The 24,293-nt window shown below is 42.1% G+C and overlaps 1 protein-coding gene and 1 pseudogene across 1 annotated transcript in view; both read right to left on the bottom strand.

Annotated features, from left to right (window-relative positions):
* IKBKB (inhibitor of nuclear factor kappa B kinase subunit beta) overlaps nt 1-24,293 on the bottom strand; it is a 221,534-nt gene that overhangs the window by 24,392 nt on the left and 172,849 nt on the right. Inside the window, exon 22 of the mRNA XM_053718001.1 lies at nt 11,179-11,294. Within this exon, the coding sequence (XP_053573976.1) occupies nt 11,179-11,294 (116 nt within the window). The remainder of the gene's footprint in view (nt 1-11,178; nt 11,295-24,293) is intronic.
* Nucleotides 7,508-7,626, bottom strand: LOC128665258 (uncharacterized; annotated as a pseudogene).

Genomic DNA, 24,293 nt, shown 5'->3' with positions numbered 1-24,293 from the left:
CTGTATTCAGGCTTAACTTACATTTATCAGGAATCAGCAGCATTTTCTAGCATTTCCAATCCTAGAAAAAATCATAACTGCACATACCTGATAGCAGAATAAACTGCACGCCATTCTCCCTCTGAAGTTACCTCACTCCTCAGACATGTGTGAGAACAGCAATGGATCTTAGTTACAACCTGCTAAGATCATAGAAAACTCAGGCAAATTCTTCTTCTATCTCTGCCTGAGAACAAATAGCACAACTCCGGTACTATTTAAAATAACAAACTTTTGATTGAAGTTAATAAACTAACTATTTTTCACCACTTTCCTCTTACTACCTCCATGCGCGTTGAGAGTTGCAAGAGAATGACTGGATATGGTAGTGAGGGGAGGAGCTATATAACAGCTTTGCTGTGGGTCCTCTTGCAACTTCCTGTTGGGAGTGAGAATATCCCATAAGTAATGGATGATCCGTGGACTGGATACACCTTACTAGAGAAAACATAATTTATGCTTACCTAATAAATTTATTTCTCTTGTAGTGTATCCAGTCCACGGATCATCCATTACTTGTGGGATATTCTCCTTCCCAACAGGAAGTTGCAAGAGGATCACCCACAGCAGAGCTTTTTTCTTTATCCCATGCTACACTTTCGGAATCAAGTGTCAGGTGCAATTATTGTTTATGACTCAAAACCAGATATCACACATTCATATAGCGGCACATACAGTTAGGTTTCCATCACTATCCACATATTAACATAACAATGAATGGTGGTTCTTTCACGTCCCCTGGCGCATTTTTTAACTAAAGACTTCTTTACAGTTCACTATTTTTATTATATATTAGTAGTTATATATATTCGGATTCAAGACATATGTGAGAAATATGTAATTTGACAGGCGAAATACCTTTGTTACTGGCTTCTGGCATACTCACATATAGCTTTTAACTAATTCACCGTCATATTTAGAAATCCTATGGACATGAAGAAAAATACTTCCCCCATTTTTATTCCTTATTATATTTTATATTTTTTATACATTCTTTTGGTTTTTATTTCTTACTCTTTACAGATCACTTTTAGAAAAAATTTGGATTCATTCTTCAGATCAAATGCATTTTAGTTAGAATTACATACATTTATGGTTACATATATATATACGTAGACAATATTCACATTTAGTATTTTTCAGACCAAACACATACTATGTAGGATCGCAGAATCTTTGTTACATGCATATAGATACATCAGTTGGTATTGTAACTTATTCACTCTACTAATTATATACTATGTGTTTAAATAATGTCACTTTGCAAACGATATCGTTTTGGGATTGGTCAGATTATGGCCAATCAAACATCTTGGCAGGCTTTTTAAATGTTATTTATAACCACATGTGTAATATATTTTACCTGATGAAACGGCCAGGAGCTTGTGGCCGAGAAACGCGTCCTAAGCTCTCATAATAAAGTGTTTTTAACTTTATTTACTACAGCATTATTTGCTTTTTATTCTGCCTGCCAAGTTTTATCTGTCATTTGCAGACAGTGTTATTTCCCCGATTAATTGGAGGACTGCTCTCTCAAACACTCCTGTCTCCAGTGTTTACCACACACGGAGATTAACCGCTTGCTGTTTTTCTATACAGCATAACATTAGAGGATCCTGCTTTTACTTACGGAGGAGAGTCCACAGCGGCCCATCCAGGAATCTTGACTTTACTCGGCTTCAGCGTACTGACTGCTGATTCAAATGTCAGTCTGCTTATTTGCACCTCTTTCAACAAAGGTGCCAATATCTTTGTGAGTATATTACCACTTGTTATCTTTTCATTGTGACCCATTACTGTTGGAACCCACTTGCACTATGAGGAGCTGTCTTTCTTTTTACTATTTCTAGAGACTGTGTTTTGATCAGACATACCAAAGACTAGCTGCCTGCTGTATCGTGAACCCTTTTGGCTTCAAACACTTCAAATACTACAACTGCGATAAGGACTTCCAACCCTGTTTCAGAGACATTGATACTTTTAGGCATCACTCTCCAGCACTTCATTTTATGGGACTTTTATCACGATAAGTATTTTTTTTTCTTCACAAACAATTGTTTTATTTTAAGTATATTTATTTTGTATTTGTATTTTCATATATATATTTTTTTTCTTTTTTTTAATTGATTGAAATATTGCAGCTTTGGAATTTTATACACGTTTCACATTGGTATTTTTCTTTTTACTTTTTTGCACATAATATTATTTCAGCAAACTTCATTTGCACCACTTTACATTATTTTTTCACAACCAATATGAGTATTTAATTCATTCTCATACCACATATATCATTTTATCACACACACCCTATATCATTTATATATTTTTTCACATTTATTCTCACACCAGAAACGTATTAGGCGCATGCTATTACCAATTCGTCCATTGGTATTTTTTCACATCTACCGATGAATGCACAGGCACTGAACGCCCCAAAGAGCAGAGAGGCAACAAATCCAAAGGGCACCCCCCTCCAGGGGAGTCCACCATAGGATAAGGTCAAGACAGACCATCCAGAGCACAACAAAAAAAGGGATAAGATCTATGAGAAACAGCCTCAAGCCCCCACAACACCGGCAGCAAGGCCACTAACGTGCAACCACCATGTGCAGAGCAAAGGTCCGCAAAATGCAGAGACAGAAAGGTAAGGTCAAACAGGCTAGAGCCAAATCCTAGACCTAATGAGGACAATAGGGCAAATAACCCCTAAGAAAAGAAGGCCCAGAAGCCCGACCTCACCACAGGTACCCAATCTGCCAACAATTCCAATCTCCTCAAGGAGAACAATGGAACCCATCCAGACCGTACTCCTAACACCCAAAGGGATAACAGGGACAAGGAGAGATAGCCAGAACTTGGACGAACAGAACCCTAGACTCCCCTCCCAAACCTACGATGAAATCAGAGAAAAAAGGGGTCAGATTCCACTAGTCAGAACCTGAGGCCAAACCGGACCAACAAGCTGGCAGACTAACTCGTCGAGGAAAAGGAAGACCTCGAACAGCAAGCACAGAAGGACACAGGATATATACTGCGATAAAACACGCATCCTGAATCCAAGGAAAACAAACCCCCGGACCAGCAGTCAGTAGCCGCGGGATTCCGAGGACCGAGCTCACCTCGGTACCTGACCCCTAAGGGGCGGCAGAAATGGCCGAAACACCAGTGGCAACACCGGAGAAGCCAGGGTGAGCTGCAACATCCAAGATCCCATCAGAGCATCCAAAGCTCCCGAAGCGGAGATAGGAGTAAGTAGCCACCTCAGCAGACCAGACCTATACTAGCCACCCGACGGCACCTAGTCTCTAGAAGAACCACCAAGGGCAGCCCAAAAGGCCGAACCACACACAGCAGCAAGGACCTCCCCCCTCAGATCGGGGATGCGAAGAGACGCAGTGAAACTCTACCGGCCCATGTCTCTGGAGCAGACTGACACGGCCAGCCCAAGCGTTTCTGACATCCAGACCCGAAGGTCGCTATGGAAAGTGTAGTTTATAAAAACAAACAACAAAAACAAGTGAACCAGTAGGTCCTGCCGGACCAGCCAGGCGCAACACCAACTCCGGATGAAATCCGGTAACGACTTCCGTGAAATCCCAGAATTTCTGTAGGAAAAGAATATAAAGGAAATAAATCTGACTCGGATAAAATAAACAAGGGCACCCGAAGGCATCCGCCCAGAAGGAACTATGTCTCCGCAGGACCTGAAAAAACAGAGACCAGAACCCTCAGAAAAAGAGGCTGGGAAGCTCATAATAGACTGACCGGAGATAAGATTAACCCCTTTATCTATTCCGATGAACCGTGTGAGAACTGAGAAGTCCCCGGACGATAAAGGAAAGGATCCCCCAATAAATCAGAGACATCATAGTAGGACACGCAGCCGCACAATCCTATAACGTAATGAACAACATGTGGGAACAATCACCCCCAGGGGGAATATTATAGTGCCATTCACGGTCTGAACACCCGGGATAGGCAGGCACATAACTGCAAGGAAACCTCGGGATCTTGCAGACGAATCAGAGCCAATTAAATATTAAAATGCAAATGTCCCGACATCTCCGGGGGAAACAATCCACCCAGTGTGGAGGAGACATCAAAGTCAGGTGCACCTGCGGAAACAAAAGGAGTGTGCGATTGGGAAGACACCTCCTGACGAACAGAGCCCCGGAGGCCAATGGCTCAGCAGACCCAAGACCCCCGAGCCAGAGGGACCCAGGCACAAGAGACAAGAGTGGTAGACTTGCGACAAAGGGGCCAAACGACAATCCGCGTCCTAGGACGACTCATAATCTGATAAGACAAAAGTACCGGCATCAGAATCCTCCATGGCTAAGGGGGAAGAAACCCCGCCTAAGCGTAAACACGCACGGTCAGCAGATGCCCCGCGAAATCCAAAAAGCGTGCCACAGAAAGGCGGCAAAACTAGGCCCACATAAAAGGATAAGCAAGTCTAAACAACAGGCATATACTCATAACCCAAAGGTTTTTAGTCCTAGGCCGTGCATCACAAGCCCATAAAAAACCACTATGCACCGCATAGAGTAACACTACATGTCTCAGCCTCAGAGCCCTTACACATATACCCAATGCAGATTGATCACATAAGAAACATGATAAGAGACCCCTTCCCCGTTCACCAATCCACCCTAAGGAGGAAATATCACTTGACTCCTAGATCTGTACTGAAGGTGCCTCAGTGAGGCTCATACTATACTGTCATAATAAATCACAATACAGACAATGTAATAAAATGAAACGATCTTACCGGAATCTACGCCGTGGAACAGGAACACGGCCCTTCAAGTGTGACGAATAGTGGCAGCGCCTCCGTCATGGACTCGAGAGAAGACAGCAGGTAGCGAAGCAAAGTTCGACAATGCCAAGTGCTGAAAGGGGCTGTTATAACGAGTCGGGATGGTGTCGCACTGCATCTCCAGACTCTCACTTTCGCCCAGGCCCTCCACGAGAGACTAACAGGACTACTTAAAACTCCTTTCCCATGTCGAAGGGTAGCACCCTCCGTAAGAGACATATTAAAATTAAATAAAAGTATATAAAAAGAGAAAAAAAAAAACTTCTGACACTTCTCTGCCAACCTCCTGGGACAAAAGGCAAAGAATGACTGGGGGATAGGGGAAGTGGGAGGAGTATTTAAGCCTTTGGCTGGTGGGTCTTTGCCTCCTCCTGGTGGCCAGGTTCTTATTTCCCATAAGTAATGAATGCGGCTGTGGACTCTTTCCCATTAGGAAGAAAAACATAATTTATGCTTACCTGATAAATTTATTTATTTCCGGATATGGTGAGTCCACGGAATCATCAATTACTAGTGGGAATATCACTCCTGGCCAGCAGGTGGAGGCAAAGAGCACCACAGCAAAGCTGCTATAAATGTCACTTCCCTTACCCATAACCTCCAATCATTCGGCCGAAGGGAAAATGGAAAAAGAAGATAACACAAAGGTGTAGAGGTGCCTGAGGTTTTAGTTAAAAATAACTGTCCTTTATGCCCTTTTTGAAAAATTTGAAAACTGTAATCTCTTTAATAAGGTCTCAGTAATTAGTGGTGAGACCTTCTAATATCTTATTTTGATGTAACCACAACTTGATTGTTATGGAATATGGTAAATGAATAGTGTTTGCTATAATTCTGACTCCTTTTTAACCACATTTACTGTAATGTTTTATTTACATCAATAAAGCTTTTGAAAAAAATAAAATAATAACTGTCTTAAAATAAAGGGTGGACTGTGGACCATATCCGGAAATAAATACATTTATCAGGTAAGCATAAATTATGTTTTCTTTCATAAGATATGGTGAGTCCACGGAATCATCAATTACTAGTGGGAACCAATACCCAAGCAAGAGGACACAGATGGTTAGGGAGGGACAAGACAGGTAACCTAAACAGAAGGCACCACTGCATGAAGAACCTCTCCCCCAAAAGAAGCCTCAGCTAATCACACTGCAAAACTGAGAGCTCCGAGACTCTCCAAGCAGAAAAGATAGCAATGAGATACAAAACCTTCCAAGATAACTTAATATCTATGGAAAGTAAAGGCTCAAACAGTGCCTACTGCAAAACTTTAAGAACAAGGGTAAAACCCTAAGGGGGAGCAACTGACTTAAACACAGGCCTGATGTAGACCAGTGCCTGACAAAAAGATTGCACATCTGGAACGTCCACCAGATGCTTATGTAGCAAAAAAGACAATGCAGAAATCTGACCCTTCAGGTACTGATTGACAAACTCTTCTCCAGACCACCCTGGAGAAAGGAAAAAAAATTCAGAAAAACCCCCGCTTAGACAAAACTAAGCGCCCAATCTTCAAGCTTTCAGCTTCAGAGATTTAAATGAAGGAAAAGACCAAGAATCAGAAGTCCTTCCTCAGAGGTAGTCTCCAAGGTGAAGAGATGACATTTCCACTAGGTCTGCATACCAGATCCTGCGAGGCCACGCAGGGGCTAATAAAATCACCACCACTCTCACCTGAAAATACGAGTAATGACTCGTGGAAAGAGAACAAACAGAGGAAAAAGGTACGCAAGACTGAAAACCAAGAAAAACGTCAGAACATCTATCAGGACGGTCTGTGGATCACATGACCATAAACCTTACCTTTGAAACTTGGCATTCTGTTGAAACACCCACAGAAGCCAACTCCTGAAACCCCCCATGTGAGCGTCTACCTAGAGAACACTTCCGGATGGAAATGCTCACTCCCAGGGATGAATTATCAGTCTGTTTAGAAGTCTGACTCCCAATTGTCCACCCTTGAAAAGTGGATGAACGACAGCAAATGTGAGCTTCCTCCCACTGAACAATCCAAGTCACCTCCTACATGGCCAAGGAACCCCTAGTTCCTCCCTAATGGTTGATATAAACCCTTGAGATGATATTGTCCGACTGGAACCAAGCTAGGGACGACTGAGGTCAAGTCATCAGAGCTTTGGGAATTTCTCTCAACTCCAAGACGTTTAAAGAGAAGAGCAGACACTTCCGAGTCCATAATCCTTAAACAAGACCCAGACAGCTTACCAGCCCAGCAGGTTGGCATCCGTGGTCACATCACCCAGGAATATCTCCAGAAGCACGCGCTCGGAGATGGATACTCCTGAAAAAATACTACGGAAGAAAGTCTCTTGTCATCTGATCTAAATCTATCCTTTAAGACAGATCTGAAAGTTCTCCATGTCAAGAAAAATAGCAAAAGGAATGATGTCCATGGAATACCATCAGACTAATTCCCTCCATGCACAGGGTCACAGAAAAATGAAGAAATATCAACTGCAGCTAAATCCAAACTCCCAACCTCCAGGTTGCAAGATGGCTAAGCTATCCATCTGCCACTAGAGCTTACTGTTGGCCAGACAGAAGACTGCAGAGTGGGGAAAAGAAATAAATCCTTGATTTTCTGACCTCTGAAAGACATCTCCTAGATAAAGAATCAAATAAGGTCCAAGCATACCGCACCTGGTGTTCCCAGGTGGTCTCCCATCCAGATACTGACCAGACCTGACCCTGCATAACTTCCTAGATCAAACAAAATCGGGTGCATTCAGGGTATTGTGGCGGTAGTCCCAAATAAATTACCCTTGTGGATAGAACAAGGGAACTCTTCTCCAGATTCATTTCCCATCCCCGGAAAAGAAGATTGGAAAAGATCTCTTAAAAGAGAGTTAGCTTGATGTCAGGATGATACCTGAACTATATATTGTCCAGAAAAACACACTTGCAATATCCCAAGACCTAAAGGTCTGACTGGGATGGCGCAAACTAAGAAAACTAGAGAAGATTCCGATTAAGGAAACAATAAATCTCTCAGGTCTAAGTTCGTTATGAACAGGCCCACTAGAACCAAAGGAGAAAGGATACTACTTTGAAGGACAGAATCTGAAATATGAGGTAAATACCTATATCCCGTTCCCAAACTGGGACTGGAACTGTCACTCCCAGAGATGAAGACCCTGGATCCAGTTCAAGGAATGCCTCTCATCCTACTTGAATTGCAGATACTCTAGAAAGAGAAATCTGCCCCTGGGAGGAAAACTTAGATTGGACTCGAAAACGCATGACCCAAACAAAGTCTCATCCTTAAAAGGAGACACTAGAAGCGTGTATTTGGAGAAAACAGAAATAATTGAATCTGCAACTGCAGAATTATAAAGCCTAGGCTGTACCACTATACCACAGGTAGGCTTCTCAGCTTACCATAGATTTCAGCCACAATGCCAGCGGCTAGTACAGCAAGTCTAACAAGACAAGACATTGCTCTAAATGAACAATTAAACCTCCAGCTTCTTACCTATGTCAGAAAGAAAACTAGATTATCTCTGCAGAGAAATAAGTTCTCTGATTAAAAGTAGAAAGTTCCCTTCTACTAAAGACACTGTGCATTTCAAGAGAGATATCGACAGGAAATCCTAAAAAGGACGTGAGACAGGGAGAAATATCCCCAGATTCTCTATAACAATCCTGTGAACATCTCACAACACGTCTAGAATCCTTCCAGAGAGGAAATAAAAATATAGAACTGATAAAGTTCACAAAACTTCGAAGGAAAGACAATGATAGGGATCGGTGTCATCCAGTCAGCCAAGACCTCCTGACAATATAAGAGGCTTTGAAGCAAACAACTGAAGGATTACCACTTCAGTAACAGATGAAGGAATTATACTGTCCAGATCTGAGATTTCAGCCTCAGAAACTACCGGCGAATCTTCCTCACTAACTTGGAAGAAGACAAACCTGCGTAGCAGCATGTGGAGCAGAAACCCTCTTATCTGAGACTTAAAATGTCCTCTTGCCTTTTCCCTGAAGTAAAGGAAAACAGACCAAGCCACAGATACCGCAGAAGATACCCGAGATTGCAACTTCTGTAAGCAAATACACTCCTCCAGGAGATTGAATGGAACCACATGGCACTGCATGTAACGCCATATAGGTTTGGGACATAAAAGGAGAAAGCTGTGGCAGTGCCTTAACAGCAACATCCTTGGAGACATAAAGTTCAAACCAATCTGTACATTTAATAGCATTTGCGAAATCAGAGGTACAGAAAAAATAAATGTTTAAACCAATTCTTAGTTGAGCAAGCCTTCCACACAACTTCAGCATCAGTAGAAGGAATTATACTGCCTGAATCTGATATTTCACCCTCAGATGCACCAGAAGAATCTTCATCCTCAGACTTTTGAGAGGAAATACTTTGATTAGCCACTTCAGGATCAGAAACCTTACTTACTGTTTCTTTAAATTTCCTTTTGCGTTTTCCCTGCAGCATGGGAAAAAGCAGACAGCGCCTCAGATACCGCAGAAGATACCTAGGCAGCAATATCTTGAAAAATAACTCCAGACAGAGCAGGGCACTGAATGTGCAGATGAATAGGATTGGGACGCTTGAGGAGAAAGCTGCAGCACACCTGAAACAGGAGGCTCCTGAACAGCATCCGCCTTAGCGAATGATGGCTCAGGTTAAAAATTTTCTATAAGCTAAAGTTCTTTTCAATACATGAAGAACAAAAAGGTACTGGGGGTTTCACCTGGGCATCAAAACATAAGCTACAAAAAGAAGCAAATTAAAAAACAAAACAAAACTTTTTTTTTTATCTTTTAACAAAGGATATAATACAGAACCAAAAAAACGTTCTTAAATAAATGTTCCCTTTTAAATTTACCAAATCAAGAAAACATACCCCAGGCAACACTCTACACCTCAGCAGAATTACTGAGGTGCCCTACCTGTCCTGCAACCCGCAGCAAACTGAGGAAAAAAACTATCCTGTTTACAATCCGGATTTCCAGAGAAGCAAAAACAGCAAGAAGCCTTCTAAACATCAGAGCCATCTGAAATATGAGCACCTCACTCTTATAGGAAGTGAAAAAAAAGTGCCAAAAAAACCTCTCTGACATCACAGAATCAGATCCTCCCTAAAAAGGGACGGTCCTACAGATAACAAAAAAGCCATTTTTTTTAAACAACTTTCTTGAAAAACAGGCTTAAAAACAAACAATAACCCCCCCCCAAAAAAAAGTACATAATCTGTTACTAAAAACGGATCCTCACTGAGCCATCAATAAAATAAATAACTCCTCACACTAACAGTGCCTGCAAAAACTGCCATAAAAACCTGCACCCTCACAGGAATAAAAAAAAAAAAGTCCCTTTAGCGTTTCAGCTGAATAAGTGCCAAATTTTTCCCTGCTACATAGAAAAATAAAACTGGCACTTACCTCAATATTTATCTGTCCGGCAGCAGGACAGCTCACCTGGTTTGAGAGGATACCATCCCTCACATGGACTTGTGGAAATACAGAAAGACTGAGTAAACTTACTCAGGCTATCTAAATAGGGCAGCAAAATGTTTTGGGAAAATGCAGTGAGGATTATACCCCACAAGTTCCCAATTGCTTAAAAGCCACCATTGCCCTACTGAAGAGACTGACATGGGCTAAGGCTAGACCCTTTAGAAAGATCAGAGCAAACCTACTCTGCTTTAAAATTAAAAAATCTTGATTGTAGATCAGACACCAAAACTTCACCTCCTCCTTGCACCACAGGCAAAGAGAATGACTGGAGGTTATGGGTAAGGGAAGTGAAATATATAACAGCTTTGCTGTGGTGCTCTTTGCCTCCTCCTGCTGGCCAGGAGTGATATTCCCACTAGTAATTGATGATTCCGTGGACTCGCCATATCTTAGGAAAGAAAATAAACTGCTAACAGAGTATCAACCCCCAAGTATTTCTGGCATCAGTTAGGTGGGTGAAAGTAGCAGTCACAATAAAGGTTTAAAAAGCAAACGCGTTTCATGCCCATACATGGGCCTTTCTCAATGCTGAATAAGAACCTAGCTGAACACATCTGGTGAGTCTGTGAGAATAGGCATATGTGTGTAGCCACCAATCATTAACTATCATGTCTCTCTAAGAAAGGTAGCATTGTACATTTTTCTTTTTCAGGTCTACCAGTTCCCTTCCCCCACCTGTCAATAATCAACTATCATTAAAACAAACAATAATTTCATAATTTTCTTTGTTTAATAAACGCCCCCCCCGCAAATCTACTGAACTTCCGTGACTGTTGCAGGCCTCCCCTAAATCTTTTCTCCGTCCATCATTATAAAATACTCACCTTCTCTTTACATACTCTGGTAAAATTATGGGCTGAGACATTAGCTGGGCTGGGGCAGGTAACTGAGATGTCTCTATGCTGTCTGGGCTGCCACTCACAGGACCCCGAACCTTACTCTGACAGGACAAAGGAAAGAATTACTGTGAGAAAACATAATTTATGCTTACCTGATAAATTTATTTCTCTTGTAGTGTAGTCAGTTCACGGGTCATCCATTACTTATGGAATATATCTCTTCCCAACAGGAAGCTGCAAGAGGATCACCCAAGCAGAGCTGCTATATAGCTCCTCCCCTCACATGTCATATTCAGTCATTCGACCAAAGCAGACGAGAAAGGAGAAACCATAGGGTGCAGTGGTGACTGGAGTTTAATTAAAATTTAGGTCTGCCTTAAAGACAGGGCGGGCCATGGACTGACTACACTACAAGAGAAATAAATTTATCAGGTAAGCATAAATTATGTTTTCTCTTGTTAAGTGTAGTCAGTCCACGGGTCATCCATTACTTATGGAATACCAATACCAAAGCTAAAGTACACGGATGAAGGGAGGGACAAGGCAGGAACATTAAACAGAAGGAACCACTGCCTGAAGTACCTTTCTCCCAAAAATAGCCTCCGAAGAAGCAAAAGTGTCAAATTTGTAAAATTTTGAAAAGGTGTGAAGCGAAGACCAAGTCGCAGCCTTGCAAATCTGTTCAACAGAGGCCTCATTTTTAAAGGCCCAGGTGGAAGCCACAGCTCTAGTAGAATGAGCTGTAATCCTTTCAGAAGGCTGCTGTCCAGCAGTCTCATAGGCTAAACGTATTATGCTACGAAGCCAAAAAGAGAGAGAGGTAGCCGAAGCCTTTTGACCTCTTCTCTGTCCAGAGTAAACGACAAACAGGGAAGAAGTTTGACGAAAATCTTTAGTTGCCTGCAAATAGAACTTCAGGGTACGGACTACGTCCAGATTATGCAAAAGTCGTTCCTTCTTTGAAGAAGGGTTAGGACACAGTGATGGAACAACAATCTCTTGATTGATATTCCTGTTAGTAACTACCTTAGGTAAGAACCCAGGTTTACTACTCAGAACTACCTTGTCTGAATGAAAAATCAGATAAGGAGAATCACAATGTAAGGCAGATAACTCAGAGACTCTTCGAGCCGAGGAAATAGCCATCAAAAACAAAACCTTCCAGGATAACAGCTTGATATCAATGGAATGAAGGGGTTCAAATGGAACGCCTTGAAGAACATTAAGAACTAAGTTTAAGCTCCACGGCGGAGCAACAGTCTTAAACACAGGCTTAATCCTAGTTAAAGCCCGACAAAAAGCCTGAACGTCTGGAACTTCAGCCAGACGTTTGTGTAGAAGAATAGACAGAGCAGAAATCTGTCCCTTTAACGAACTAGCAGATAAGCCCTTTTCTAAACCCTCTTGTAGAAAGGACAATATCCTAGGAATCCTAACCTTACTCCATATGAGTAACTCTTGGATTCGCACCAATATAAATATTTACGCCATATCTTATGGTAAATTTTTCTGGTAACAGGCTTCCTAGCCTGTATTAAGGTATCAATAACCGACTCCGAGAAGCCACGCTTTGATAGAATCAAGCGTTCAATCTCCATGCAGTCAGCCTCAGAGAAATTAGATTTGGATGGTTGAAAGGACCCTGAATTAGAAGGTCCTGTCTCAGAGGCAGAGACCACGGTGGACAGGACGACATGTCCACTAGGTCTGCATACCAGGTCCTGCGTGGCCACCGAAGCTCTCTCCTGTTTGATCTTGGCAATCAAACGAGGAAGCATCGGGAATGGTGGAAACACATAAGCCATGTTGAAGACCCAAGGGGCTGTCAGAGCATCTATCAGCACCGCTCCCGGGTCCCTGGACCTGGATCCGTAACAAGGAAGCTTGGCGTTCTGACGAGACGCCATGAGATCCAGATCTGGTTTGCCCCAACGATGAATCAGTTGAGCAAAGACCTCCGGATGAAGTTCCCACTCCCCCGGATGAAAAGTCTGGCGACTTAGAAAATCCGCCTCCCAGTTCTCCACGCCTGGGATGTAAATCGCTGACAGGTGGCAAGAGTGAGACTCTGCCCAGCGAATTATCTTTGAGACTTCCAACATCGCTAGGGAACTTCTGGTTCCCCCTTGATGGTTGATGTAAGCCACAGTCGTGATGTTGTCCGACTGAAATCTGATGAACCTCAGAGTTGCTAACTGAGGCCAAGCTAGGAGAGCATTGAATATTGCTCTTAATTCCAGAATATTTATTGGGAGGAGTTTCTCCTCCTGAGTCCATAATCCCTGAGCTTTCAGGGAGTTCCAGACTGCGCCACAGCCTAGAAGGCTGGCGTCTGTTGTTACAATCGTCCAATCTGGCCTGCGAAAGGTCATCCCCTTGGACAGATGTGGCCGAGAAAGCCACCATAGAAGAGAATCTCTGGTCTCTTGATCCAGATTTAGTAGGGGGGACAAATCTGAGTAATCCCCGTTCCACTGACTTAGCATGCACAATTGCAGCGGTCTGAGATGCAGGCGCGCAAATGGTACTATGTCCATTGCCGCTACCATTAAGCCGATTACTTCCATGCACTGAGCTACTGACGGGTGTGGAATGGAATGAAGGACACGGCAAGCATTTAGAAGTTTTGATAACCTGGCCTCTGTCAGGTAAATTTTCATCTCTACAGAATCTATAAGAGTCCCTAGAAAGGGAACTCTTGTAAGTGGTAATAGAGAACTCTTTTCCACGTTCACCTTCCACCCATGCGACCTCAGAAATGCCAGAACTATCTCTGTATGAGACTTGGCAGTTTGAAAACTTGACGCTTGTATCAGAATGTCGTCTAGGTACGGAGTCACCGCTATGCCTCGCGGTCTTAGTACCGCCAGAAGTGAGCCCAGAACTTTTGTAAAGATTCTTGGAGCCGTAGCTAATCCGAAGGGAAGAGCTACAAACTGGTAATGCCTGTCTAGGAAAGCAAATCTTAGGTACCGATAATCCTTGTGAATCGGTATGTGAAGTTAGGCATCCTTTAAGTCCACTGTGGTCATGTACTGACCCTCTTGGATCATGGGAAGGATGGTTCGAATAGTTTCCATTTTGAATGATGGAACTCTTAGAAATTTGTTTAGGATTTTTAAGTCCAAGATTGGTCTGAAGGTTCCCTCTTTCTTGGGAACCACAAATAGATTTGAATAGAATCCCTGCCCGTGTTCCGTCCTCGGAACTGGGTGGATCACCCCCATTAGTAAGAGGTCTTGTACACAGCGTAGAAACGCCTCTTTCTTTATTTGGTTTGCTGATAACCTTGAAAGATGAAATCTCTCTCGTGGAGGAGAAGTTTTGAAGTCCAGGAGATATCCCTAAGATATGATCTCCAACGCCCAGGGATCCTGGACATCTCTTGCCCAAGCCTGGGCGAAGAGAGAAAGTCTGCCCCCCACTAGATCAGTTTCCGGATAGGGGGCCCTCTCTTCATGCTGTCTTGGGGGCAGCAGCAGGTTTCTTGGCCTGCTTGCCCTTGTTCCAGGACTGGTTAACTTTCCAGCCCTGCCTGTAACGAGCAACAGCTCCTTCCTGTTTTGGAGCGGAGGAAGTTGATGCTGCTCCTGCCTTGAAGTTACGAAAGGCACGAAAATTAGACTGTTTGGCCTTTGATTTGGCCCTGTCCTGAGGTAGAGCATGGCCCTTACCTCCCGTAATGTCAGCTATAATTTCTTTCAAGCCGGGCCCGAATAAGGTCTGCCCTTTGAAAGGAATATTAAGCAATTTAGATTTAGAAGTCACGTCAGCTGACCAGGATTTAAGCCATAGCGCTCTGCGCGCTTGGATGGCGAATCCGGAGTTCTTAGCCGTAAGTTTGGTTAAATGTACGACGGCATCAGAAACAAATGCGTTAGCTAGCTTAAGTGCTTTAAGCTTGTTCATAATTTCATCCAATGGAGCTGTGCGAATGGCCTCTTCCAGAGACTCAAACCAGAATGCTGCCGCAGCAGTGACAGGCGCAATGCATGCAAGGGGCTGTAAGATAAAACCTTGTTGAACAAACATTTTCTTAAGGTAACCCTCTAATTTCTTATCCATTGGATCTGAAAAAGCACAACTATCCTCCACCGGGATAGTGGTACGCTTAGCTAAAGTAGAAACTGCTCCCTCCACCTTAGGGAGCGTCTGCCATAAGTCTCGTGTGGTGGCGTCTATAGGAAACATTTTCCTAAATATGGGAGGAGGGGAAAAAGGCACACCAGGTCTATCCCACTCCTTGCTAATAATCTCTGTAAGCCTTTTAGGTATAGGAAACACGTCAGTACACACCGGTACCGCATAGTATCTATCCAACCTATATAATTTTTCTGGAATTGCAACCGTGTTACAATCATTCAGAGCCGCTAATACCTCCCCTAGCAATATGCGGAGGTTCTCAAGCTTAAATTTAAAATTAGAAATCTCTGAATCCAGTCTCCCTGGATCAGATCCGTCACCCACAGAATGAAGCTCTCCGTCTTCACGTTCTGCAAACTGTGACGCAGTATCTGACATGGCTCTCACCTCATCCGCGCGCTCTGTCCTTAACCCAGAGCTATCGCGCTTGCCTCTTAATTCTGGCAATTTAGATAATACTTCTGTCATAACAGTAGCCATGTCTTGCAAAGTGATTTGTAAGGGCCTCCCTGATGTACTTGGCGCCACAAAATCACGCACCTCCTGAGCGGGAGGCGAAGGTACTGACACGTGAGGAGAGTTAGTCGGCATAACTTCCCCCTCGTTGTCTGGTGATAATTTCTTTACATGTAAAGATTGACTTTTATTTAAAGTAGCATCAATGCAATTAGTACACAAATTTCTATTGGGCTCCACATTGGCCTTTAAACATAGTGAACAAAGAGATTCATCTGTGTCAGACATGTTTAAACAGACTAGCAATGAGACTAGCAAGCTTGGAAATACTTTTCTAAATAAATTTACAAGCAATATAAAAAACGCTACTGTGCCTTTAAGAAGCACAAAAAGCTGTCACAGTTGAAATATCAATGAACCAAAATAGTTATAGCAACCAATTTTTCACAGTAAATGTATTAAGTTAGCAAAGGATTGCACCCACCAGCAAATGGATGATTAACCCCTTAATACCCAAAAACGGATAACAATTTAATAATTAACGTTTTTCTCACAGTCAAAACACACTGTCACAGGTCTGCTGTGACTGATTACCTCCCTCAAAATGAATTTTGAAGACCCCTGAGCTCTCTAGAGACGATCTGGATCATGGAGGATGAAGTAGACAGATTGTGACTGAATTTTTACTGCGCAAAAAAGCGCTAAAATAGGCCCCTCCCACTCATATTACAACAGTGGGGAAGCTCAGAAAAATGTTTCTATGCAGAAAACAAAGATGGCCATGTGGTTAAAATCATGCCCCAATAAGTTTTATCACCAAGTACCTCACAAAAAACGATTAACATGCCAGTAAACGTTTTAAACATACATTTGAAAAGTTATGAATTGTTATTAATAAGCCTGCTACCAGTCGCTTTTACTGCAGTTAAGGCTCATACATTATTTCAGTATTAACAGTATTTTCAGAGTCAATTCCATTCCTTAGAAAAATACATTCAGTGTACACACACTCATCAGCCTGAATACCAGTCGCTATCACTGCATTTAAGGCTGAACTTACTTTACATTGGTATCAGCAGTATTTTCTCAGTCAATTCCATTCCTCAGAAAAATAATTACTGCACATACCTCATTTGCAGGGGGGCCCTGCATGCTATTCCCCTTCTCTGAAGTTACCTCACTCCTCAGATGAGAACAGCCAGTGGATCTTAGTTACGTCTGCTAAGATCATAGAAAACGCAGGCAGATTCTTCTTCTAATGCTGCCTGAGAATAAACAGCACACTCCGGTGCCATTAAAAATAACAAACTTTTGATTGTAGAAATAAACTAAGCTAAAAAACACCACAGACCTCTCACAGCGACCTATCTTTAGTTAGGCTGCAAGAGAATGACTGAATATGACATGTGAGGGGAGGAGCTATATAGCAGCTCTGCTTGGGTGATCCTCTTGCAGCTTCCTGTTGGGAAGAGATATATTCCATAAGTAATGGATGACCCGTGGACTGACTACACTTAACAAGAGAAATGTAGATATTTGATGACCTTAGTAGAAAATGTGAAACAGTTGTCTAAAAGGGCCAGTTATTAATTTTATTATTATTTATTTATAAAGCGCCCACAGATTCTGCAGCGATGCCCATGGGTACAAACTACAAAGATAAGAGTACAATGGAGAAACAATACAATAAAAGACAACATTTTACAGACAAATACAGGGGGAATTGAGGGCCCTATTCCCGTGGGAACTTACAATCTAGGTGGGTAGAAGGATGGGAAACAGGAGGTGGGGACTGCAGAGGTGAGAATGATAATAGTGAGGAGATAGATGAAACTGTTTAAAGGAGGACAGGTAAGGGAAAAGTCTGACAGCTCTAGGAAGTGAATCCCAGAGGGTTGGTGCCGCACGAGAGAAGTCCTGTAGTCTAGCATAGGAGGAGGTGATGGTAGAGGACGCAAGGAGCAGGTCATTGTTGGATCTTAGGGGGTGGGCTGGAGTATATTTGTTGATAAGTGAGGACAGGTAGCGTGGGGGCAGCATTGGTAAGGGCTTTGAATTTAACTCTGCTGTGAATGGGGAGCCAGTGAAGGGACTCACAGAGAGGTGCAGCAGATACAGAGCGTCGGGAGAGGTGGATTAGCCTGGCAGAGGCTAATAGCACACATATCCAAATTAAAGGGACATAAATCCCCAAAAATATCATTATTCAGATAGCTCCCACATCCTGTGCCTACCTAGGTAGGTTTTTCAACAAAAAGCTTCTGTGTCATAGTTACTTAAAGAATAGGTGTATCTCCTTCCAAGTAAATACTTGCAAATACGTTAATATCCTGGCAGATCTTGGTCACTAGAAATTGTGCATATAGCCCATTATCACAGGTGAATCTTAATCAACCAACTTATATCTTAATTCATTTGTGGTGGTGGGTTTGAGAACACATTTATTTATTCAGTCAACGTTGTTTGGAGAGATTGTTTTTTTAATTTCTCTTATTTTTAATAGGTATTTTTTAAAGGGAAATTAAACCCACAATTTTTCTTTCATGATTCGGAGAGAGCTTGCAATTTTAAGCAACTTTCTAATTTACTCCTATTATAATTTTTTTCTTCATTCTCTTGGTATCTTTATTTAAAGAAGCAGGAATGTTAGCTTAGACAAAGGCCTATTTTTGGTTCAGTACCCTGGGTAGCGCTCCCTGATTAGTAGAAGCAAATATTTGCTTCTACTATCAAATTGACTGTTTTCTTGGTATCCCTTGTTAAAAAAGAAAATTTATGCTTACCTGATAAATGTATTTCTTTTTTGACACGATGAGTCCACGGATCATCATAATTACTAATGGGATATTCACCTCCTGGTCAGCAGGAGGAGGCAAAGAGCACCACAGCAGAGCTGTTAAATAGCTCCTCCCTTCCCTCCCACTCCAGTCATTCGACCGAAGTTAGGAAGCGAAAGGAAAAGCCAAGGTGCAGGAGGTGTGTGAAGTTTACAATAACCAACAACCTGTCTAAAAACACAGGACGGGCCGTGGACTCATCGTGTCAAAAAAGAAATACATTTATCAGGTAAGCATACATTTTCTTTTCTTTTTTATGATACGATGAGTCCACGGATCATCATAATTACTAATGGGATTCAATACCCAAGCTAGAGTACACAGATGATACGGGAGGGACAAGACAGGGAACCTAAACGGAAGGCACCATTGCTTGAAGAACCTTTCTCCCAAAAGCTGCCTCAGCCGAGGCAAAAGTGTCAAATTTGTAGAACTTTAAAAAAAAAAAAAAGATAAGATCAAGTTGCAGCCTTGCAAATCTGTGCCACAGAAGCTTCATTTTTGAACGCCCATGAGGAAGCAACAGCCCTCGTGGAATGAGCCGTAACTCTCTCGGGAGGCCGTTGTCCAGCATATGCAAAACATATTATACTCTTCAGCCAAAAAGAAAGAGAAGTAGCCATAGCTTTCTGTCCCTTACGTTTTCCTAAGAAAAACCACAAAAAAAAAAGAAGACTGACGAAAGTACTTAGTCGTCTGTAAAGAAAATTTTAAAGCACGGACCACGTCCAAATTGAACAGAAGTCCTTCCTTCTGAGAAAAAGGATAAGGACACAAGAAAAGAACAACAATCTCCCGATTAATGTTCCAATCAGAAACAACCTTAGGAAGAAATCCTAATTTAGTACAGAAAACTACCTTATCTGAATGGAAATAAGATAAGGAGACTCATACTGAAAAGCTGAGAGCTCTGACACTTTCCGAACAGAAGAAATAGCAACAAGAAATAAAAACTTTCCAAGATAACAACTCAATATCTAAAGGAAAAAATAGGCTCAAACTGAGACCCTTGAAGAACTCTGAAAACTAGATTCAGACTCCATGGAGGAGTAACTGGTATGAACACAGGCCTGATCCTGACCAATGCCTGACAAAATGATTGTACATCTGGAACATCAACCAGACATTTGTGTAACAAAAAAGAGAATTTTTACCCCTTAGGGAACTTGACGATAAACCTTCCTCCAAACCCTCCTGGAGAAAAGACAACATTCTAGGAATCCTATCTACTCCATGAGTAGCCCATGGATTCACACCAATAGAGATATTAACGCCATATCTTATGATACATTCGACTAGTAACATTCTTTCGAGCCTGAATCATGGTCACAATGACAGAGTCAGAAAAACCCCGCTTGGATAATAATAAGTGTTCAATCTCCAAGCAGTCAGTTTCAGATAAACCAGATTTGGGTGAAGAAGGGGACTTGAATTAGAAGGTCCTTCCTCAACAGAAGCCTCCAAGGTGGCAGAGATGACATGTCCACCAGATCGGTATACCAAATCATACAAGGCGAAGTTGGTGCTATGATTATCACCAAAGTCCTCTCCTGCTTGATTCGAGCAATGGCCCGAGGAAGAAAAGTAAACGGAAGAAAAGCTGGAGAACACTTCCGGATGGAATTCCCACTCCCCTAGATGAAAGGACTGCCTGCTCAGGAAATCCGCCTCTCAAATGTTCCACCTCCGGGATGTGGCTCGCCAACAGGTAGCAAGAACGGGCCTCCGCCCACTGAAATTTTGGCTACCTCTGTCATTGGTAAGGAACTCCCCTGATGATTGATGTAAGCCACTGACGTCATGTTGATCGACTGGAACCTGATAAACTGGACCAAGGCTAACTGAGGCCAGGCCAGAACAACATTATAGATCGCTCTCAGTTCCAGAATGTGTATAGGAAGAACAGACTCTGGCCGAGTCCAAACCCTCTGAACCCTTAGGGGGCTCCAGACTGCTTCCCTAGAAGACTGGCGTCTGTTGTCACAATCACCTAAGATGGTCTGAGAAAGCAGGGTCCCTGGGAGAGATGATCCAGAGACAACCACCATTGAAGAGAATCCCTTGTCTCTTGCTCCAGTAGTATTCGAGGGGACAAATCTGTATAATCTCAGATCCATTGCCTGAGCATGATTAACTGCAAAGGTCTGAGATGGAACCAAGCAAACGGGATGATGTCCATTGCTGCCACCATCAGCCCGATTATCTCCATGCACTGAATGGGCTAGACAAGTATCGATAATCTTCGAATTCCTGACTACTGTCAGAAAAATCTTCATTGATATTGAATCTATTATGGTTCCCAAGAAAGTTACCCTGGTGCTTGGGACTAAGGAACTCTTTTCCAAATGTACCTTCCACCCATGAGATCTCAGGAAGGATAACACTATGTCCATGTGAAATCTTGTTTGTTGTATCGCGCCTGGACTAGGATGACGTCCAGATAGGGCGCCATTGCAATGCTCCATAACCAAAGCACTGTCAACAGCGATCCCAGAGCCTTTGTGACAACTCTGTGAGCTGTGGCAAGACCAAAAGGAAGAGCCAAGAACTGGAAACGTTCGTCCAGTAAGGCAAACCTTAGAACTTGAGACGATTCTTGTGAATAGCACATGAAGGAACGCGTCCTTTAACTCCACTCATAAATTGACCCTCTTGGATCAAGGGAAGAATGGAATGAATAGTTTCCATCTTGAAGGACGGTACACTAAGAAAATTGTTTAGACTCTTGAGATCTAAAAAGTGGTCTGAAGGTTCCCTATTTTCTGGGAACCACACACCAACTGGGATAAAAAAAAACCCAGACCCTGTACCTGTATTGGAACTGGGACAATCACTCCCAGGTCTAAGAGGTCTCCTACGCAGTGTAAGAACGCTTCTCCGCTTGACTGATCTGCAGATAATCTTGAAAACAGAAACCTGCCTCTGGGAGGAAAACTTTTTAACTCTAATTTGTATCCCTGGGACACTATTTCTACTGCCCAGGGATCTTCAACATCTCAAACCCAAGTCTGAACGAGGAAGGAAAATCCGCCCCCTACAAAATCCGGTCCTGGATCAGAGACATTTCCTTCATGCTGTGTTTGATTCAACAGCAGGCGACTTGGATTTTTTTTTTGTTGTTGTTGAAATTCTTTAAATTTCAAAAGAGATTATTTCCGTCAAGCCAGGTCCTAACAAATTCTTCCCCTTGTAAGGAATCGCTAAAAGCTTAGACTCAGAGCATCCATCCATAGAACAAGGCTCTAACCACAAGGTTAGATTACGCCAGTAGTGTCGGAGTCGCCCAGGGTAGCTAAAAAAAAAATGAAAGAAAAACAACCTCAGGATCAAATAAATATAGTATTCATCTGAGTCTGAAAATTCTCTCTCAGATAATCCCGAAGTATCTTCCTCTTTCAGTTAACAGGGAAGAACCATTCAGAAAAGGCACTACTGAATCAATCACCCTAAAAGATGGAAAATAATTCCTCTAGTAATGTTTTTCTACCGCGTGGGAAAAACATAGAATGCATGAAATGCAGAGTAACTCCGGGTGGCGTCTGAGAGGAAACGCAGGACACTGCATGAGGGCCATAAAAATTTTGTGAGACACTATAGGAGAATATTGTGGAATAGATTGACCATTGTCAACAGAAAAAGAGAGAAATCTTTTAATAAAAATTAACACATAAAAAATGTTACTGTCTCTTTTAAATTAAAAAAGTAACTATTTTTGTGTGCTCTTGTTCCATCCTATCACAAAGGATGAATTAAACAAATAAACAGTTTAAATTATTTTAATAAAAATTAAAAGATAAAAAAAACTGTTACTGTCTCTTTAAATTTTAAAAGTAATTTCTTATTTCTGAGCTCATAAAAAACATAATTTATGTAAGAACTTACCTGATAAATTCATTTCTTTCATATTAGCAAGAGTCCATGAGCTAGTGACGTATGGGATATACATTCCTACCAGGAGGGGCAAAGTTTCCCAAACCTCAAAATGCCTATAAATACACCCCTCACCACACCCACAATTCAGTTTAACGAATAGCCAAGAAGTGGGGTGATAAAAAAGTGCGAAAGCATATAAAATAAGGAATTGGAATAATTGTGCTTTATACAAAATCATAACCACCACAAAAAAAGGGCGGGCCTCATGGACTCTTGCTAATATGAAAGAAATGAATTTATCAGGTAAGTTCTTACATAAATTATGTTTTCTTTCATGTAATTAGCAAGAGTCCATGAGCTAGTGACGTATGGGATAATGATTACCCAAGATGTGGATCTTTCCACACAAGAGTCACTAGAGAGGGAGGGATAAAATAAAGACAGCCAATTCCTGCTGAAAATAATCCACACCCAAAATAAAGTTGAACGAAAAAACATAAGCAGAAGATTCAAACTGAAACCGCTGCCTGAAGTACTTTTCTACCAAAAACTGCTTCAGAAGAAGAAAATACATCAAAATGGTAGAATTTAGTAAAAGTATGCAAAGAGGACCAAGTTGCTGCTTTGCAAATCTGATCAACCGAAGCTTCATTCCTAAATGCCCAGGAAGTAGAAACTGACCTAGTAGAATGAGCTGTAATTCTCTGAGGCGGAGTTTTACCCGACTCAACATAGGCAAGATGAATTAAAGATTTCAACCAAGATGCCAAAGAAATGGCAGAAGCTTTCTGGAATTCACAACTTTAGGTAAAAATTCAAAAGAAGTTCGCAACACCGCCTTATCCTGATGAAAAATCAGAAAAGGAGACTCACAAGAAAGAGCAGATAATTCAGAAACTCTTCTGGCAGAAGAGATGGCCAAAAGGAACAAAACTTTCCAAGAAAGTAATTTAATGTCCAATGAATGCATAGGTTCAAACGGAGGAGCTTGAAGAGCCCCCAGAACCAAATTCAAACTCCAAGGAGGAGAAATTGACTTAATGACAGGTTTTATACGAACCAGAGCTTGTACAAAACAATGAATATCAGGAAGAATAGCAATCTTTCTGTGAAAAAGAACAGAAAGAGCAGAGATTTGTCCTTTCAAAGAACTTGCGGACAAACCTTTATCTAAACCATCCTGAAGAAACTGTAAAATTCTCGGAATTCTAAAAGAATGCCAAGAAAAATGATGAGAAATACACCAAGAAATATAAGTCTTCCAAACTCTATAATATATCTCTCTAGATACAGATTTATGAGCCTGTAACATAGTATTAATCACAGCGTCAGAGAAACCTCTTTGACGAAGAATCAAGCGTTCAATCTCCATACCTTTAAATTTAAGGATTTCAGATCCTGATGGAAAAAAGGACCTTGTGACAGAAGGTCTGGTCTTAACGGAAGAGTCCACGGTTGGCAAGAGGCCATCCGGACAAGATCCGCATACCAAAACCTGTGAGGCCATGCCGGAGCTACCAGCAGAACAAACGAGCATTCCTTCAGAATCTTGGAGATTACTCTTGGAAGAAGAACTAGAGGCGGAAAGATATAGGCAGGATGATACTTCCAAGGAAGTGATAATGCATCCACTGCCTCCGCCTGAGGATCCCGGGATCTGGACAGATACCTGGGAAGTTTCTTGTTTAGATGGGACGCCATCAAATCTATTTCTGGAAGTTCCCACATTTGAACGATCTGAAGAAACACCTCTGGGTGAAGAGACCATTCGCCCGGATGCAACGTTTGGCG

The sequence above is a fragment of the Bombina bombina genome, chromosome 6 (genome assembly GCF_027579735.1).
Source record: "Bombina bombina isolate aBomBom1 chromosome 6, aBomBom1.pri, whole genome shotgun sequence".
Taxonomy (NCBI): Eukaryota; Metazoa; Chordata; class Amphibia; order Anura; family Bombinatoridae; genus Bombina; species Bombina bombina.
The sequence above is the reverse complement of the archived record's forward strand: the minus strand, read 5'-3'. Positions and strand labels throughout refer to the sequence as shown.